At 48.3% G+C, this 21,365-nt stretch overlaps 1 protein-coding gene across 1 annotated transcript; it reads right to left on the bottom strand.

Annotated features, from left to right (window-relative positions):
• Positions 1-18,984: 18,984 nt before the first annotated feature.
• LOC138358477 (piggyBac transposable element-derived protein 4-like) lies at positions 18,985-21,063 on the bottom strand. Its single transcript, XM_069316470.1, has 2 exons — positions 19,632-21,063; positions 18,985-19,493 (listed from the first exon to the last, which is right to left on the bottom strand). The coding sequence occupies exons 1-2, from the start codon at positions 21,061-21,063 to the stop codon at positions 18,985-18,987; spliced, it is 1,941 nt and encodes a 646-aa protein (XP_069172571.1).
• Positions 21,064-21,365: the final 302 nt, after the last annotated feature.

Raw genomic sequence — 21,365 nt, 5'->3', positions numbered from 1 at the left:
ACTAGAGATCCATCGTGAAATAGAATGGAAGAAGCTAGAAATCGCTAAAGAGAGAGAAGAGGAAGCGAGAAAGAGAGAAGACAAGAAATTAGAAATGGAAAGAGAGAGATTAGGAAAAGAATTAGAGATAAGGCGTTTAGAATTAGAACGAGAAAGAGAAAGAGAAGAGCGAGAAAGAGAAGAGAAATGAGAAAGGGAAGATAGAGAAAGAGAAGAGAGACGAGAGAGAGAAGAACGAGAAAGAGAAAGAGAAGAACGAGAAAAAGAACGAGAAAGGGAAGAGAAACAGCGAGAGAGAGAAGAAAAGGAAAGACAGAGACAACATGAACTAGAAGTATTACGATTAGGCGGTGGTCGGAGGCCAACAACGGAAACCAGTAGTTTCGATCCGGTAAGGAACATCAAAATGGTCCCCAAATTCAATGAGAAGGAAGTGTCAAAGTTCTTTGCAGCCTTCGAGAAAGTCGCTGCCTCTTTGGAGTGGCCAAGGGAGAATTGGGCCATCATGATACAGTCAGTCTTGACTGGGAAGGCCCAAATCGCCTTCTCCACGTTATCCCTTGACGACTCCGGCGATTATGACAAGGTGAAGAAGGTTGTGCTCATGGCGTACCAATTGGTACCTGAGGCTTACAGGCAGAAGTTCAGAAACCTGAAAAAGACCTCAGAGCACACTTTCACCGAATTCGCCACAATCAAGGAGCGACTTTTCCAAGAATGGTGTGCCTCTCGGAAGGTGGAGACCAAAGAAGACCTCGAGCAGCTCGTCCTGTTAGAGGACTTCAAGGATTGTTTGTCTGGAGACCTGAAGATGTACTTAGAGGAGCAGCAGGTGGAGACCTTGAGTGCGGCAGCCACCATGGCTGAGGAATACATCCTGACGCACCGGCCTTCTGCTAAGTACGTCCCGAGGAATTACCAACGCCGGTTTGACAAACCTCAGGACGAAGAAGAGACTCCCGTCCCACGAAGCGCTAAGAAGACGCCCCCAAGTAGCCCTCGAAGGACTAGTCCTAGCAGTCCGAAACACCGGAGTCCGAGGAGGAATATGGTGTGCTGGACTTGTGGGCAGAAAGGGCATGTAGCTGCTATGTGCCGAGGCAGAAGAGGTGGCGGCGCACGTAGGGAGGTGATGATGATGAGCTGTGTTACACCACCAGCAGGAAGCCAGTCGACGACTACGCAGGAAGAAACAAGTTTGTTCGCCCCTCACACTTCAGGCGGGTATGTATCGAGTGATCATACTGGTAGATCAGTTGTAGTGCTCAGAGATAGTGGAGCAGCCCAGTCCCTGATTGTGAGAAGCTCGTTACCCGAGGGAGTGAGTGTGGATGGGAGACAAAAGGTTATCCTAGTTGGGTTTCCTAGGACGCAGTATATCGCCCCCTTAGTGCCGGTACATTTCAACTCGCCTTACTTCAGCGGCACATGTGTGTTGGCAGTAGTCGATACCCTCCCTGTAGCTGGGATTGACGTGGTACTAGCCAACGACTTGGTATCGGATTGGAGCACCAATCATCCCAAGATCGTGGACGAGTCGGCCGGAACAGCAAGGTCTGAGGTAACAACAGGCAGTGGTAATGTCCAGGTAAAGACAGACCCGGATTTAGGTATGTTTAATCCTTCCTCTCGCCTACAGATTGACGACAGAGTCTACAATATTCTAGCAGAGTCTCCCAATTCTTCTCTCGACGAGGAACATGCAGTTACGAAGGCAGAAGTACCTGAGCAAGAAGAGAGGCCTTGTGTGCAGGCACCCACGGATACCAACGGGTCTGGAGCGAAGGAGGATGTGTACTTGCGGTATGGCAAGGTACAGCGTTCATTGAACCGGCTAGAGATTCCCCAGACGTCAGAGGTATGTGAGGTATGTGCGAAGGTTTTAGTGCCCTCTTTGGTCCAAACTAGGCTAATGGATATAGCCTGCTATGGACATGACAGGCTCAGGAAGCTTATCCCTAAGGTGACCAAATGTTTCGTAGCAGTATTTTTTGTTCTCGTGTGGGTTCTCAGTAAGGACCAGTGTACGACCCGACAGATGATGGCTCCCTTGAACATCGCGACGAGGTCCCAGGGATTGGAGACGGGCACAGTGAGTGTTGCAGTTGAAGAAGGGACCTGGAAGGTAATGGTAGATACAGGAGGCACGAGAAATGATAATATGAGTGACTGTTTCCGACAGGTTGATACCCCCCGCGTGATTGCTGAGCCTCAATACAGCGTTATACGGAACGTTGGTCGACTTGACGTTGGCAGAGCGAATGCCATCTTCGGTGTGCAAGCAGCCCTGTTGAAACTAGGTGTAAGCCTAGTAGAGGCGTATGCAGTAAGTATTGACTTACCCACTGTCGCTATCACTCTGAATTATCAGACCCCTGTATTCCAGGTTCCCGTCTCCCTGAAGGACTACCGGACCGGTACTAGAAATGCCGTCTGTGTTCAGCCATCATCGGTGCCACGGCACAGGGGAGTGTCAAGTCGCCCCACATCATGTCTACACCGATCCTTACTCGAGAGACGTGAGATGATGCCCCTGCTTGACATCGCAGAGGAGGTGTGGAAGATTACGTCAGGCAGGTCATTGCCTTCTATCTGCAAGTTCCCGTTGTGCCGGAATTGCCCAGTAGGACAGTTCTGTGGACAAGGCAGCCTCGCCGCTCCAGTTTATACAGCATGTGAGTTCATTTGGAGTTGTGTCCCCGTACTAATTTGGTTTGTTTCTCTTTATAGAACCCCAAACCAAATTCCTTTTTGGTGGGGAGGTGTTACGGACCTGGATCCAGCGTCCGAGCACGGAGCAGTGACGACCGCGCCATCTGTGGGTCAGCTCCCGAAACCCCCTCCAAATGGACGACGACACCTGGCAAGGACGAGGTATACCGGCCACAAGGGCCAGTTTCCAGTCCTGTTCAGTGCACAACACCGCCGCCGCTGACCTCTGGTGAGGTGGTGCTCAGACACCAACGCCATCTATGGAGTGGATAGGTGGGCGTTTGGGTCTGAGCCTGTAAGTGAGGTGCTTTAGTGTATCCCTGTTATTGATGACGTGTCTGCTTACAGAGTCGACCTGGGACTGCTGTAAGGGAAGTTGAGTCAGTCTACCCAAGGCAGCCGTCCCCATACCTTGTGCTTTACTGCAGCAGCTGTGAGTCATCTCCCGGAGGAACACTGTGGTGTTACCCTGCCTGTGAAGTGGCAGTGAAGGATTTGTCGTTCCCGGGACCGACTGCTGGAGACGATTAACCACTGGGGTATTGTAGACAGGAGAGTGATCTGTGGTATCACACGAGGCTCCTGACTAGGGCGCTACCCTAGTATCGCTCGTGGAGTGGCCTGACCAGCGTTGCTGATCCGGAACCTGCCAGCAGTGTTGCTGGACTTGTGGTTGACGGCCTCCACGGCGGTGCCCCCAGTGGAACTGTGTTTTGGCTGGCCTGTGGTCGGGGTAGACTCAGCTTCTCAAAGGATTCGTTGTGAGGCCACGAAAGCACCGAGAGCTTGGATCCAGAGTCTTCAGGAGAAGACGTTTGTGTAAATAATTCCCCTGTACAGTGTTAATACCCCTCCCCCCGTGTAATCTTTTTATATACTATTTATTGGTGATGGAAATAATTATAGTATTAAGTTCTTGACTTTATTTCCCTTCCCCTTTAAGTTACTTGCATCACGGATCTCATCCCTTGAAAACCACTACTGGCTTGGGACCGGATACCCTTCCTCATAACATCAGAGTACGAACCCAGTTGCGACCCGAGAGGGCCGACACAATCAGAGAACACTGTATAAACATCAGAGGTCCGCGGTTGTTCAACGTCCTCCCAGCAAGCATAAGAAATATTGCCGAAACAACCGTGGACATTTTCAAGAGGAAACTAGATTTATTCCTCCAAGGAGTGCCGGACCAACCGGGCTGTGGTGGATATGTGGGCCTGCGGGCCGCTCCAACAAACAGCCTGGTGGACCAAACTCTCACAAGTCAAGCCTGGCCTCGGGCCGGGCTTGGGGAGTAGAAGAACTCCCAGAACCCCATCAACCAGGTATTAGCATATAAGCCTTTGGCCACATAGGTACTACGTTATAGCCAGAGCGGGTTGCAGTAACACGGAGCACAGACTGCACACAGACCGGTAGCGTGTGATAGATATCACCAGTAACATAGCAGATACCACAGAGTTGTCTCATTAGTGTGGAAGATAATCTAGAAAGGAACCCATATTTTTGTCACTGGTGTCGCTTTTTGTCGCTCAACGTTCCGTCCACCTCGTTATAGATAAGCGTAGCGGTGACTAGTGTGCTCTTATCTAGTGTTACTGTTGACGCCAGTGTAGTTGTGAGTAGTGTACTGTTAACAGTTCTCGTGTGTTACCGTTGACGCCAGTGTAGTTGTGAGTAGAGTACTGTTAACAGTTCACGTGTGTTACCGTTGACGCCAGTGTAGTTGTGAGTAGTGTACTGTTAACAGTTCTCGTGTGTGTGAAGTGTCTTGCTTTTGGTTTTACAAGGATGTATTGATATTATCTGTTGTGAACACTGTTCATGGTGTCCCGGAGGTACTGACCATTGAGTGACCACAAGGCCTTGACCTGTGTGTGACACTTGGCCACATTCACAGTGTGTCCTGGTGTGATGTGATACGTGATTAAAGACAAACTTTCCTCAACAACTCTCCAGCCTACAGCTTTTGGTAAACCAGCGAGCGTTAAGCTTTTGTTAAAGCAAGCAGCAAAAAGCGCTCGGTTAAGAGGGAGTTTAGAGCTGGTGGCACTTCAGACATCCTCAGGTTATCATCGTCTAGCAAAAAGAGGTTTGTGGTAATCTTAATTTTTGTTATTTTATAAAAGAATTTGTTTTAAAGTTCAACAAAAGATTAATAGTATTTCATTAATCAAGGAATAATAGAATGTAAACAATCAATACCATATCAAGTAGGTGGGAGATCAGCTAGCGTCTAAAATGTTCATCTCTTGGGCCAATCGTTCACCCTTCTAAAAGAAACTTTTTTTTTTTTTATTGAGGAAAAACATGTCAAGTTGATGGTGACAGGCACCGAAGTCCTCAAAGTTTAAGTCTCCCCTCGAATGTTAAGATCGTTTTCTTTTGAAAAAGATGGAATCACTGACTGTGGAAATATTTCTTGAAGATCGGGAGACGCAGGAGAGGTTATGCTGTGAGCTCTTATGCTGCTTCTTGCTGGGCAGCTGAGTGTACTGCTGTTTAGAAATTACTTGTGGAAGTTTACAAATAATGTCTGTATTAAGTAATGAGTAAGTCTCATGGGACAAACGTGTCTCTACACTCATCTGAAGACGTCGGCCACAGATACATAGTCTCCACAGTAGTGTCAAGTGTGTTAAATATTGTACACACTAATGGTGTTCTCTGTGAGTGATGTTGAAGATCCACACTACAAACAATTATAACCACATGTCTACCTCTACCTTGGCGTTGTAAGAACTACAACCACTACGCCAGCGTTCACGACCACAAGGTTCACCACGCCATACATGACCACAAGGTTCACCACACCATACATGACCACAAGGTTCACCACACCACCATACGTGACCACAAGGTTCACCACACCACCATACATGACCACAAGGTTCACCACACCACCATACATGACCACAAGGTTCACCACACCATACATGACCACAAGGTTGACCACACCAGCATACATGACCACAAGGTTCACCACACCACCATACATGACCACAAGGTTCACCACACCACCATACATGACCACAAGGTTCACCACACCATCATACATGACCACAAGGTTCACCACACCACCATACATGACCACAAGGTTCACCACACCACCATACATGACCACAAGGTTCGAATGGTGATTATACTTGATAATGATACTCTTATTATTGCATTATTACACTTGATAATGGTACTCTCATTATCGATCCCGCGATCGATAATGACTCCTGAGAATTACGTTACTCGACTGAGCGGTCGGCTGTCACTCCCGACAGCTTTGTCGCTCACCACAAAAATCTATGAAAATTTATATTAACACGTCAGTCACGAACCTACATATATATTAACACGTCAGTCACGAACCTACATATATATTAACACGTCAGTCACGAACCTACATATATATACAACCACACTTGTCACAACCTTGGGAACTCAACATGAAAAATAACCACACTCTGTTATCACTCCACAATAATCAAATGCCAGGAATCCCTGGTGTTACACACGGACACTATTACCTGTGCACTTATGATGACCAGTACTGAATTTCCACACCTGCAAGAGATTACATCACATGGAACACAATAAATATCATGAATGAATTACTATAATTCTACCAGAGTGGAATATAAATATTACTTGGACATCCCTCACAGTATAATCTATGTAAACTTTGTTCCCGTGTGTACTCACTAACACACACACACACATACAGGGACACCTGTCTACACCAGTCTAAATCCGTCTGGACTGACATGAATGTCAATAAGGGTGAAAGTCTCACACGTTCCCACTTCACCTCACCCCACCGGGAGCTTGGAGAAAATGGGACGGAACACCTGACCTCGAATTCAGGCTTAAAGATAAAGTCACCAAAAACACACACAAGGTATTTACTCTCATTTACACAGCCGGCTCACATCCATGCACCCCAGTGTCCCACCCCCTACACACCCCCTGCTTTGTAGGTGGTTGGTCAGCAATACCAGCGATAGGCTAAGCTGGTATAGCCTCGTGCGTTGACGGTCGTACACGGATAGCTCAGCGCATTTTTCGTCACCTCTCACTCTACACACGGCTCGGATCGTACACCCCCGGCCCTCCCGGTGAAGCGGTGCGTTCGTACACAAATGGCCCGTTCACGTCTAGCTTCAATTTTCACGAATTTCTATGGAAAAACCTGCCTCTGAACACGATATTTCCCCGTTCACTCGACTGCTATAAGGCACTAGCAGGATTTAGAACGTTTGTATTATCACTGGAGTGGGGACCCACTGTAACACCGTGAAGGTGTTTTGTATTTAAAATATACATAGTACAGGAGTCACAGACAAGATTTCGAGAAACACCAGGTTGGCGGCCCCTAGTAATTAATAAACTCTCACCTCTAAGTGTTAATGACCACCAAGTGACCAAGGTCAGGTCACGGGAAGTTGACCTGGTCTCTGCTAATCTCATAATTGCAGGCGGCTTCAAACATGCCGCCAATTTAAGGTGTGGCTTGGTAGAGTGCCTGGGGCTATCTACTTGTGGGCGGAGTTAGCTAGTTGGTCCCCAATATATACCTCGGGTACTGTACACTCGAGAGATAGACCGATAGGAAGAGACAGACAGAAGACAGGAGAACAGCCAGCAGAGCAGAATCGAGAGGCTGTCAGCCGCACGGGGTCGGACAGTCTCTGTCAACTACAGTCCCCCCCATCCCTCCCTATCCAGCTATAGGCAGACACTTGGTGAGTTGAACATGAAAGGTGACGTAGTCGTGTTTACTAGTGCTGTGTGACTATCAGGGGGCAGACGGCTGTAATGGTCTCGAATTCTGGTGTAGTGACTCACGTTTTACATTAATAATGAACCTTCAGTTCGATTGCTTGAATTCCAATATTTATCATTCTAAATAAATAATTGATTCACTTACTTTTAATTTGATTTTAATTGTGTTCCCGATTAAAGGATTAATGGTATGGAATTACTGATATATGCAAACTGGAGGGTAGAGTACTCTAGAGTTAGTGACAAGAGAGAATCTTGCCTGGAACACGATTCAAGTTAAATCATGCTTGTCTTGTATATAATTGTCTTGTATATAATGGTTTTGAATGTATGGTGGCAGTCTGCCTTCTACTTCAACTATCTACTTTTCTACTTCTACCTATCTACCATTCTACCTCCACCACCACATCCTATTCATCTCCGTACCCACTCTCCCTTTTACCTGACCACATTCCTCCCTCCTCCCGTCTAGTCCTCCCTCCTTCCTCACCCCAAACCCTCACTAATTACTTCATTATTCATCTCTTTCCTTTCCTTTCTCTTATTCGTTCGTGGCTGTGATTTGCTCTAGAGTTCTCTTGAGTCGCGGGTAGCTGATCATGTTACAATGCCTTGTGTTCGTGATACCTAGGTAATCAAATATCTAGGTCACAAGGTGTTGAATTAGAGAGGCTGCAGTAGGGACTCTGGGGGGAGCTTTAGAATAGCTAACTGGGGAGTGGGATAATGGACAAGAAAGAGCTATTTCCCACATTCCCCCGTTAGAATAGTTAACTAGGGGTGGGATAATGGACTAAAGAGAGCTGTTCCCCCCACTCCGTGTTACACCACGAGCACATTGACCGCTGGTATGCAAATTATCCACGTTCCAGATCCCTACTCACTACACTCCCTGTCTTTCTCCCCTTCGAACGGCGACGGCCGTATTGTATTCTGCTGCAGACGACGTCATAGTTGAGGTGGAGCTTGAGGAGTAGTCAGCCGCCACGACGTCTACTTTACTCAATTTGATCGAATTGAGCACCAATCAGAGGGAGGCACACAGCGGCCTACTCCTCTCAACCAATCAGAGACGAGCTACTAGGTCTGCAGGGCGACTCTAAGATGGCCGACCCAAGGTGGCGTCCAAGATGGCTGGCTGCCGTTGTCATGGGAACAAGGCTGGCGGTGTGGCGGCGGGTGGCTACCCTCATCACCACGCTCTCCTCCTTCCCCCACAAACCTGTCTCCCTCAAACTCTACACAGTAAAAGTTGTTGCTGGCTCTATCTCTTTCTACAAATGCGTCACAACAGCCATTGTGACATATTGGACCTCACCATACCAGGTCTACACCACCAGCATCATGGTCCTCACCATACCAGGTCTACACCACAAGCATCACGGTCCTCACCATACCAGGTCTACACCACCAGCATCACGGTCCTCACCATACCAGGTTCACACAACCACCAGCATCAAGGTCCTCACCATACCTGGTCCACACCACCACCAGCATCATGGTCGTCACCATACCTGGTCCACACCACCAGCATCAAGGTCCTCACCATACCTGGCCCACACCACCACCAGCATCATGGTCGTCACCATAACAGGTCCACACCACCAGCATCATGGTCGTCACCATACCTGGTCTACACCACCAGCATCATGGTCCTCACCATACCTGGTCTACACCACCAGCATCATGGTCCTCACCATACCAGGTCTACACCACCAGCATCATGGTCCTCACCATACCTGGTCTACACCACCAGCAACATGGTCCTCACCATACCAGGTCCACACCACCAGCATCATTGTCGTCACCATACCAGGTCCACACCACCAGCATCATGGTCGTCACCATACCAGGTCCACACCACCACCAGCATCATGGTCCTCACCATACCAGGTCCACACCACTACCAGCATCATGGTCCTCACCATACCAGGTCCACACCACCACCAGCATCATGGTCCTCACCATACCAGGTTCACACTACCAGCATCACGGTCCTCACCATACCAGGTCCACACCACCAGCATCATGGTCCTCACCATACCAGGTCCACACCACCAGCATCACGGTCCTCACCATACCAGGTCTACACCACCAGCATCATGGTCCTCATCATACCAGGTCCACACCACCAGCATCACGGTCCTCACCATACCAGGTTTACACACCCACCAGCATCAAGGTCCTCACCATACCAGGTCCACACCACCAGCATCATGGTCGTCACCATACCAGGTCCACACCACCAGCATCATGGTCCTTACCATACCAGGTCCACACCACCAGCATCACGGTCCTCACCATACCAGGTTCACACACCCACTAGCATCAAGGTCCTCACCATACCAGGTCCACACCACCAGCATCATGGTCGTCACTATACCAGGTCCACACCACCAGCATCATGGTCCTCACCATACCAGGTCCACACCACCAGCATCATGGTCGTCACCATACCAGGTCCACACCACCAGCATCACGGTCCTCACCATACCAGGTCCACACCACCACCAGCATCATGGTCCTCACCATACCAGGTTCACACTACCAGCATCACGGTCCTCACCATACCAGGTCCACACCACCAGCATCATGGTCCTCACCATACCAGGTCCACACCACCACCAGCATCATGGTCCTCACCATACCAGGTCCACACCACCAGCATCACGGTCCTCACCATACCAGGTCCACACCACCACCAGCATCATGGTCCTCACTATACCAGGTCCACACCACCACCACCATCATGTTCCTCACAATACCAGGTCCACACCACCACCATCATGGTCCTCACCATACCAGGTCCACACCACCAGCATCACGGTCCTCACCATACCTGGTCCACACCACCAGCATCATGGTCCTCACCATACCAGGTCCACACCACCACCACCATCATGTTCCTCACAATACCAGGTCCACACCACCACCATCATGTTCCTCACAATACCAGGTCCACACCACCAGCATCATGGTCCTCACTATACCAGGTCCACACCATCGCCAGCATCATGGTCCTCACCATACCAGGTCCACACCACCAGCATCATGGTCCTCACCATACCAGGTCCACACCACCACCAGCATCATGGTCCTCACCATACCAGGTCCACACCACCAGCATCACGGTCCTCACCATACCTGGTCCACACCACCAGCATCATGGTCCTCACCATACCAGGTCCACACCACCACCACCATCATGTTCCTCACAATACCAGGTCCACACCACCACCATCATGGTCCTCACCATACCAGGTCCACACCACCAGCATCACGGTCCTCACCATACCTGGTCCACACCACCAGCATCATGGTCCTCACCATACCAGGTCCACACCACCATCTGCATCATGGTCGTCACCATACCAGGTCCAAACCACCAACAGCATCATGGTCCTCACCATACCAGATCCACACCACCAGCATCATGGTCCTCACCATACCAGATCCACACCACCAGCAGCACCATGGTCCTCACCATACCAGGTCCACACCACCACCAGCATCATGGTCCTCACCATACCAGGTCCACACCACCAGCATCATGGTCCTCACCATACCAGGTCCACACCACCAGCATCATGGTCCTCACCATACTAGGTCCACACCACCAGCATCATGGTCCTCACCATACCAGGTCCACACCACCTGCTTCACGGTCCTCACCATACCAGATCCACACCACCAGCATCACGGTCCTCACAATACCTGGTCCACACCACCAGCATCATGGTCCTCACCATTGCAGGTCCACATCACCAGCATCTTGGTCCTCACCATACCAGGTCCACACCACCAGCATCATGGTCCTCACCATACCAGGTCCACACCACCACCAGCATCACGGTCCTCACCACACCAGGTCCACACCACCAGCATCATGGTCATCACCATACCAGGTCCACACCACCAGCATCACGGTCCTCACCATACCAGGTCCACACCACCAGCATCATGGTCGTCACCATACCAGGTCCACACCACCACCAGCAACATGGTCCTCACCATACCAGGTCCACACCACCAGCATCATGGTCCTCACCATACCAGGTCCACACCACCATCTGCATCATGGTCGTCACCATACCAGGTCCACACCACCAGCAGCATCATGGTCCTCACCATACCAGATCCACACCACCAGCATCATGGTAATCACCATACCAGGTCCACACCACCAGCAGCATCATGATTCTCACCATACCAGGTCCACACCCCCAGCATCATGGTCCTCACCATACCAGGTCCACACTACCACCAGCATCACGGTCCTCACCATACCAGGTCCACACCACCAGCATCACGGTCCTCACCATACCAGGTCCACACCACCACCAGCATCATGGTCCTCACCATACCAGGTCCACACCACCAGCATCATGGTCCTCACCATACCAGGTCCACACCACCAGCATCACGGTCCTCACCATACCAGGTCCACACCACCAGCATCATGGTCGTCACCATACCAGGTCCACACCACCACCAGCATCATGGTCATCACCATACCAGGTCCACACCACCAGCATCACGGTCCTCACCATACCAGGTCCACACCACCAGCATCATGGTCCTCACCATACCAGGTCCACACCACCAGCATCATGGTCCTCACCATACCAGGTCCACACCACCAGCATCACGGTCCTCACCATACCAGGTCCACACCACCAGCATCATGGTCGTCACCATACCAGGTCCACACCACCACCAGCATCATGGTCATCACCATACCAGGTCCACACCACCAGCATCACGGTCCTCACTATACCAGGTCCACACCACCAGCATCATGGTCGTCACCATACCAGGTCCACACCACCACCAGCATCACGATCCTCACCATACCAGGTCCACACCACCACCAACATCACGGTCCTCACCATACCAGGTCCACACCACCAGCATCATGGTCGTCACCATACCAGGTCCACACCACCAGCTTCATGGTCGTCACCATACCAGGTCCACACCACCAGCAGCATCATGGTCCTCACCATACCAGGTCCACACCACCACCAGCATCATGGTCCTCACCATACCAGGTCCACACCACCAGCATCATGGTCCTCACCATACCAGGTCCTCACTACCAGCATCATGGTCGTCACCATACCAGGTCTACACCACCAGCATCACGGTCCTCACCATACCAGGTCCACACCACCAGCATCATGGTCCTCACCATACCAGGTGCACACCGCCAGCATCACGGTCCTCACCATACCAGGTCCACACCACCACCAGCATCACGGTCCTCACCATACCAGGTCCACACCACCACCAGCATCACGGTCCTCACCATACCAGATCCACACCACCAGCATCACGGTCCTCACCATACCTGGTGCACACCGCCAGCATCACGGTCCTCACCATACCAGGTCCACACCACCAGCATCACGGTCCTCACTATACCAGGTCCACACCACCACCAGCATCATGGTCATCACCATACCAGGTCCACACCACCAGCATCATGGTCCTCACCATACCAGGTCCACACCACCAGCATCATGGTCCTCACCATACCAGGTCCACACCACCACCAGCATCATGGTCCTCACCATACCAGGTCCACACCACCAGCATCACGGTCCTCACCATACCAGGTCCACACCACCAGCATCACGGTCCTCACCATACCAGGTCCACACCACCACCAGCATCATGGTCCTCACCATACCAGGTCCACACCACCAGCATCATGGTCCTCACCATACCAGGTCCATACCACCACCAGCAACATGGTCCTCACTATACCAGGTCCACACCACCACCAGCATCATGGTCATCACCATACCAGGTCCACACCACCAGCATCACGGTCCTCACCATACCAGGTCCACACCACCAGCATCATGGTCCTCACCATACCAGGTGCACACCGCCAGCATCATGGTCCTCACCATACCAGGTCCACACCACCAGCATCATGGTACTCACCATACCAGGTCCACACCACCAGCATCATGGTCCTCACCATACCAGGTGCACAACGCCAGCATCATGGTCCTCACCATACCAGGTCCACACCACCAGCATCATGGTCCTCACCATACCAGGTGCACACCGCCAGCATCACGGTCCTCACCATACCAGGTCCACACCACCACCAGCATCATGGTCCTTACCATACCAGGTCCACACCACCACCAGCATCACGGTCCTCACCATACCAGATCCACACCACCAGCATCACGGTCCTCACCATACCTGGTCCACACCACCAGCATCATGGTCCTAACCATACCAGGTCCACACCACCAGCATCATGGTCATCACCATACCAGGTCCACACCACCAGCATCACGGTCCTCACCATACCAGGTCCACACCACCTGCATCACGGTCCTCACCATACCAGGTCCACACCACCACCAGCATCATGGTCCTCACCATACCAGGTCCACACCACCAGCATCATGGTCGTCACCATACCAAGTCCACACCACCACCAGCATCATGGTCCTCACCATACCAGGTTCACACCACCACCAGCATCATGGTCCTCACCATACCAGGTCCACACCACAACCAGCATCACGGTCCTCACCATACCAGGTCCACACAACCACCAGCACCATGGTCCTCACCATACCAGGTCCACACGACCACCAGCACCATGGTCCTCACCATACCAGGTCCACACCACCACCAGCATCATGGTCCTCACCATACCAGGTCCACACCGCCAGCATCATGGTCCTCACCATACCAGGTCCACACCAACAGCATCACGGTCCTCACCATACCACCAGCATCATGGTCCTCACCATACCAGATCCACACCACCAGCATCACGGTCCTCACCATACCAGGTCCACACCACCAGCATTATGGTCCTCACCATACCAGGTCCACACCACCAGCATCATGGTCGTCTCCATACCAAGTCCTCACCACCAGCATCGTGGTCCTCACCATACCAGGTCCACACCACCAGCATCATGGTCCTCACCATACCAAGTCCTCACCACCAGCATCATGGTCCTCTCCAGAATGTTCAACCTCCTCTAACTATTGAGCCTTCCCAAACCACTTCCGGTCAACATGTGAACCGTGTTCTCACAATAAATGAGGTCTAACAATGACCGTCTCATATTGTACTTGAGGTCACGTCTGTGACTCGCTGCCTCTACTGGAGTCCTGTGTAGCCACACCTTGCCATCCTCCCTGACCGCTGACCCAGAGTGCTTCCCGCCCACTGGCTCTAATCCATTTGCCACTTACATACTCCTCCTCACGCTCCATCCACTACTTAGGCTGCCGGTACGTTGAGAGAGAGACTAACTAATGTTTACAAAATAATCTGGAAACAACATTGTTGCCAGTAAGTTATGGATGGTCATGGTTGGAGGATGTACTCGCCAGGCAGGTATTGTGGGTCTCGCTTCATGCAGGTCGGCATTTAATCCCCCGACCGTCCAAGTGGTTGGGCACCATTACTTTCCCCCCCGTCCCATCCCAAATCATTATCCTGACCCCTTCCCAGCTCTATAAAGTCGTAATGGCTTGGCGCTTTCCCCTGATAATTAAAAAAAATTATATTAAAAAATTATTTAATTTAATGTAATTTTATTTATGATGTATAATTGATTTAATTATTAATTCTTTCCATAGCTTAGTGGACTGTATGTTTAATTGAGCGGACTGTATGGATTTAAAATCTCCCATAAGTCATATCCCAACACAATTTGGGGGTTAATTAATTAAAGTAACCTATCAATCGATTGATAGCAAATTTTTACTAAGAGTTAAAATTAATAAATCCTCAATTGCGGTGATGAGGGTTCGAACCTATGCCTGAGAGGATCCATGACGCGCCTTAATCGACTTGGCCACGACATGGTAAAAAAATTGCAACCGGGAGTTCCACTTGGCCTCATCACGATATTGTGATTTCTGAGTGTAATGAAATAAGGGCGAAGAAGTAGAACATCTTATTGACTGAGCCAGAGTTCATGGGGGATTTGTGTAAAACCCTGGTTAGTGTCTCGGAGAGACTGCAGGATCGTGTGAGGCCAGGTGGAACTCCCGGTTGCAATTATTTTATCATGTCGTGGCCTAGTCGATAAAGGTGCGTCTAGGATCATCTCAGACGTGAGTTCGAACCCTCATCACGGCCCTTGTGGACTAGTTCATTTGATGCATCATGCTAGTGTGATTTCTGTGTGTATTAAAGTGAGTTTACTATTGTACTGGGGGTTAGTTTGTACACGAAGGCCTTAGCTGTTTGATGACTTCAGTGTGGATATCAGAGGGACACGTGACCAGTGTGCCAGGAATAAGCCTCGTGGCTATGGTGTCTGTTCCCTAGTGACGACAGGTTGCTGACGCTTACTTCCCAGGTGACCACAGATCTGCCGGAAGAAGACAATCTAACAACTGCAACTTTACTTCCTACACAGATATGGCGCATTTAAATTATTAGTATTAATTAATACTTATTAAATTAATTTAAATAATTAGTATTAACTAATAATTAAATTAGAATATTTCAAGATTGTGAGAGGCTCACCCGGTTTTGGGTGTTCGCCCGCCTCATCACCGGTTCCATTTAAATAATATTCTAGGGCCCCTACAAAATAATGTTAGTTTTTTAAACAGCCGGAAACGAGGTACTCCCGTTATTTGAGGTCGCGGCAGCTGAAGAACGTCTAGATAGCTCGGGTTCACGAGTATAAACGTAGCTGCTTTTTTTTTACTAAATCACGCGAGCAGTGTGTTCATTCCACAGTGGCCGCCGCCCTCCTTCCCCAGCTCAGTCACGTTATTGGAACCGGCTAAATTTTGCCCATTTTTGGACGAAGGAAGGGAGGCGTTAATTTTACTGGTGAATTTATTTGAACCAGTTACAGGGAACGGTTTGTTATTAATTTTAACACTGAACTGTTAGTTTTTAATGATTATTAATATTTTATTAATATATTTTGTTGTGACGGGCGATATATATCCTACGTTTAAAGGAAAATTCCACTATAATCTCGTTTTCTTTGTATGAGTTATTAAATTAATTTGTGTTAGTATTGGTTAATAGGTTAGTACAAGAACAGCAGCGCAGTTAACTGCATATTGTAACTAGGATTATAGAGGTAGGTCGTTTTTTTCTCGACAGGTATGGATGGTCCTGATGCAAAATGTACTCACCAGGCAGGTATAGATGGTCATGATGCAAGGATGTACTCAGAGGCAGGTTTGGATGGTCATGTGCAAGGATGTACTCACAAGGCAAGTTTGGTTGATCATTATGCAAGGATGTACTCGCCAGACAGGTTTGGATGGTCATTATGCAAGGATGTACTCGCCAGGCAGGTTTGGATGGTCATTATGCAAGGAGGTACTCGCCAGGCAGGTTTGGATGGTCATTATGCAAGGAGGTACTCGCCAGGCAGGTTTGAATGGTCATAGTACAAAGTGGAACTTGATAGGAAGGTTTAAATGGTTCCAGCAAGAAATGAGAAATAAAGACTTAAATAAAATGCATACGTTATTGCATTGCAATAACTTAAGCATTTGGATTTTATAAACAAATTTGATTTTAATTGCAATATTTTATCTCTTTTCTGTTACAGTGAAGAACATTGCTAGGAGCAAGAGCAGTATCTGACGAAGACACCAGCTGTAGCAAGATCAGCAGCCAGAAGAGTGCCTGACAACAGCAGCAGGATCAGGGCAAGAAGCTGCACACCCATAAGTACTCTTCAGCAGCAGCAGTTGTGGCGAGAGCCAATGATGAGTCAACACCACAATGGCCACAGAAAATCACACAACAAGAAAGTCACGATTAACAGGGCGAGAAAGAGACAAAGTTTGGTGACGACGTCTGCTGTGTTACGGCTGTTTATTGTGATGGCTGCTACGGCCTACCTGTTTCCAGCTAATCTGTCCACAGCTTATCCAACTGGTGAAGGTATGTATTATCGTGCTATGAATGAGGCTGTTCTCCAAAATTTTAAATAGCAAATGTTCATTAACAAGTAGGATACTCGCCTGGATGGTAATAGAAACAGGAGGTACTCACCAGGAGCCTCAAATTAGTACCTAATTTGGAATAACATACAAACCGTGTTATATGTCTATGTAATAATATATAAAGAAACTAGACTAATGTTTTGATTTACATCATGCATTAGGTTGTAATTTTCTTATGATTTACAGACATTGGTGTAATAGATCATATGCACACAGAAATCACAATTGCGTGATGCATCAAATGAACAAATCCACAAGGGCCGTGACGAGGATTCGAACCTGCGTCCGAGAGCATCCCAGACGCTGCCTTAATCGACTGAGCTACGATCATGTAGCTCAGTCGATTAAGACAGCGTCTGGGATGATCTCGGACGCAGGCTCGAATCCTCGTCACGGCTCTTGTTGATTTGTTCAGATCATATGCAGTTTGCAAGCATAATTACCATACCTTAGGAGCTATAAAGTAACTGAACAGAGTTACCCTATGTTAGAGGTTGACCCTCTGGCTAGCTTACACATGTTTGATAGAAGAAGCAAATTGCCATTTTGACTTCAGGAAATTGCAGAGAGTGCACAGGAGTGCACAAAATATTAACTTTCTTGTTATAGCAGCTAGAAGATCGTAATTAGGTGTCTTTGGAAAGCAGACACCCTCAGCTGTCCAGAAAACTCGCGATAGTTGTTAGCATAAATATTAACACTTTCGCGCACCCCGCGCGCCACCCCTCGACAGGGCGATATGGGCCCCAGCGTGTCATGGAAGCACGCGTCAATTCCGAAAAGTGTATACTCTCTTCAACTTTGTCACCTCAATTTTCGTTCTACGAGATTAAATTTGGTATCATTGTGTTCGCAATAAAATTCTCTACAGCACTAAATGCATATAAACTCCAAAAGCCCGGCTAATTACCCGCAGCAAGCAGAGAAAGTGCGAACGAGTTACCCGGGAGCGCGCAAACACGATAAAATGTTTTCACTATTTTCACTCTGGTCACCTCAATTTTCGTCCTAGGTCTTTCATTTTGGTCTCAATGGGTTCGTAATAGAATTCTCTAGAGGAATATTAACATATAAAATAAAAAACCTGGTCACGCTCCAACCGCCGACGAGTTGAAGACGGGCCACGCGTTAGCCGTGAGTGAGCGCTCAGACGCCTTCCAGCTACACTCCCAATTCCCGCCCACATATGTTTAGTATTATTTCCTGGTGGTAATCTCAATTTTCGTGTTACAGCGCTCATTTAGGTATGAAAATGTTCCTAATAGAATTCTTCAGATGGATATGTGCATATAAGGGCCAATTGAAGAACAACATTGCCTGTACAATACGGGAAAGTATGAACAAAAAAAAATAAATAAATAAATAATAAAAAAATTTGCACTTACCACCTCAGTGTTGTGTGTTGAACATGACATGGGTTGAACATTTGTTTTATCCACTCCACCTGCTCCTGGAAAACGTTTCCTGCAGGGTCAACCCATGTTTTGTATAGGTGGAGTGGATGGTGGGCAAGCATTACTGCTTATCGGCCCAGAATTTTCTCTTTCGATGGTATTTGCTGTAGCATGGTGCAGGACACAATGCCACATCACACGTCTTGCACTTATAGTGTGTGTCCTTCCTTTTACCCGACAATTTGCACACACGACACCTCAGACGTTTCTGTATCTTTACTTGGGTATGGGACAAGTTTCTTTTGAGGCGGTCTGGATTATCCACAATACGGGGTCTTGTTGCAGCAGAAGCACCACTAGTGATAATCACAGCCTCGTCTCCTGACTCAGATGATGAAGGTAAGTCTGCAGGTACAGGTGAAGTGAATAGTGGGCGCCTCACACCTGAAGGTCCTGCTGTTGGAGCTCTGGGTGTTGATGGTCCTGGTGTTGCAACATTGGCTCCAGTGGCATTGACATCAGCAGCATGTGGGATGTCATCATCTTCCTCAGGCCAGTTACTAGACTTATAGAACAATAGTGCAGCGATGACTTGTTCATGGAAATGGAGTAATGTCAGTTTCTTTCTATCTGTTGTGTAGTAGTTGTACATCACAAAAGCATTGTAGATAGCCATTTGCACAAAATAAAAGGTCATTTTCTTCGTCCATTTGTGTGTTTTCCTTGTGAAGTGATAATATTTGATCATTTGGTCAAAGTGATCAACACCTTTCATGTTTGTATTGTAGTCACAGATTGCATTCGGCTTGTTGACAGTTACCTGCTGCACTGAGGTTGTTCCATCACGATTCCGTACTCGTTTTCTGCGTTGAACCTGTTGTGTTTCTGCATTGTGGCAATTTGTTATGAGTGAAACAATTCGTTTATCTTTCCACAAAATTATGAAAGTATTGTCTTTGCGTTTGAATAAAGTTTTATCTATTGGCACTTTACCCTTTGCTTGCATCTGAAGGGATTTAGGTGCACCACGCTGCAGTCTGAGGGTACCACAGGTGTATACCCCTACTTGAAGTAGTGCCTCACTCAATCTGACCGAATTGTAATAGTTGTCCATATATAAATGGTAACCTTTATCCTTCAGTGGTTCAATCAAGGCCATAACTGTGTCAATCGTCTTTTTCCCAACTCCTGAATAGATTTCAAAATCATAAATGTAGCCACTGGTGGCTTCAGCTAGCATGTAGAGCTTTATTCCGTATTTATCTGGTTTATTGGGATTATAGGTCTTGAAAGATAGACGGCCACGCCATGGCATTGTCCCTTCATCCAAACTCAAATTTTTATTGGGAATGTATATTCTCTTGAATCTATTCAGGAGATATTGCATGAGTGAGCGAACTTTGATAAGTTTGTCAACTCCTTGGCCTGGTGGTATGGACTTATTGTTATAAACATGGAAATATTTAGCAATCATTTCAAATCGCTTACCTGTCATGAAGGTGTTGAAACAAGGTATGTGCCAGAATCTGCCTGTTTGCCAATACATTCTAAGTCTTGGCAACGGGCAAATACCCATCAAGATCGTCAGTCCCATATATCTAGCAATTTCCTTCACTGTCACTGGTTGCCATCTATGCTTTGTACTTTGCCCAGTACCTGCCTTATTTTGGGAAGCATATAAATTTGTTTCATAGGCAATATATTTCAGTAATTTTTGTGTCAGAAAGAGTTGAATGAATCCAAGAACAGTGGTAGGTACAGGAACAGTCAAGCCTGGTGTACCTGTAAAATTGTCCACAAAGGGTGCAGTATTGTCACTACACCATCCATCATCAGAATCTGTTGGTGCTGGGGTACGTGTGGTACGTGTGGTATGTCTGGCTCTAGCATGAGCTCCAGTACCACGCCGTGCATGAGTGGCAATCTCGACCTCAGACTCCTCACTGTCCTCACTTTCATCACTTTCAAAATCCTCATCGGCCGTCTCTGTTTCTAAATGTTCACTACTTGCATCAGTATCAATACCAACATCAGTTTCATCACTAGATGACCCAGACAAATCGTCAAATACAGCCTGAAACTTTGAGGGAGTTAGTCTCACATGCTTGTACTTCTCCTGTACACTACTCAGCTTCTGCTTTTCACGCCTTTCTTTTGCAATTTTCTTCCTGGAAGGGCCTTGTTCATGATCACTATCCATCGTGGAGTAAGCGTAGATAGTTTCTGAAGCCGCAGTAAGAAATATAGCCACGGAAAATAGCCGAAATGTTCACACGTTTGAGAAGCGAAGGGAGGCGATACCGGTCACAACAGTGGAGCGAAAACAATGGGCCGACGGCGTGTGCCGCGCCGCCTGAGGGCCACTAGGCGCAACAAAGAAAATGGGAAGACATCGGCGCGCATTTTAAAACCAGTCCCCAAAAAATCGGATAAAAACCTGATTTTTGGCGAATTTTTAAAGTGGATGACGCAATGCTGCGTCATCCCCGGCATTACCGCCAG

The sequence above is a fragment of the Procambarus clarkii genome, chromosome 83 (genome assembly GCF_040958095.1).
Source record: "Procambarus clarkii isolate CNS0578487 chromosome 83, FALCON_Pclarkii_2.0, whole genome shotgun sequence".
Classification (NCBI taxonomy): Eukaryota; Metazoa; Arthropoda; class Malacostraca; order Decapoda; family Cambaridae; genus Procambarus; species Procambarus clarkii.
Note: the sequence above shows the minus strand (reverse complement) of the source record. Positions and strands in the feature narration are given on the sequence as shown.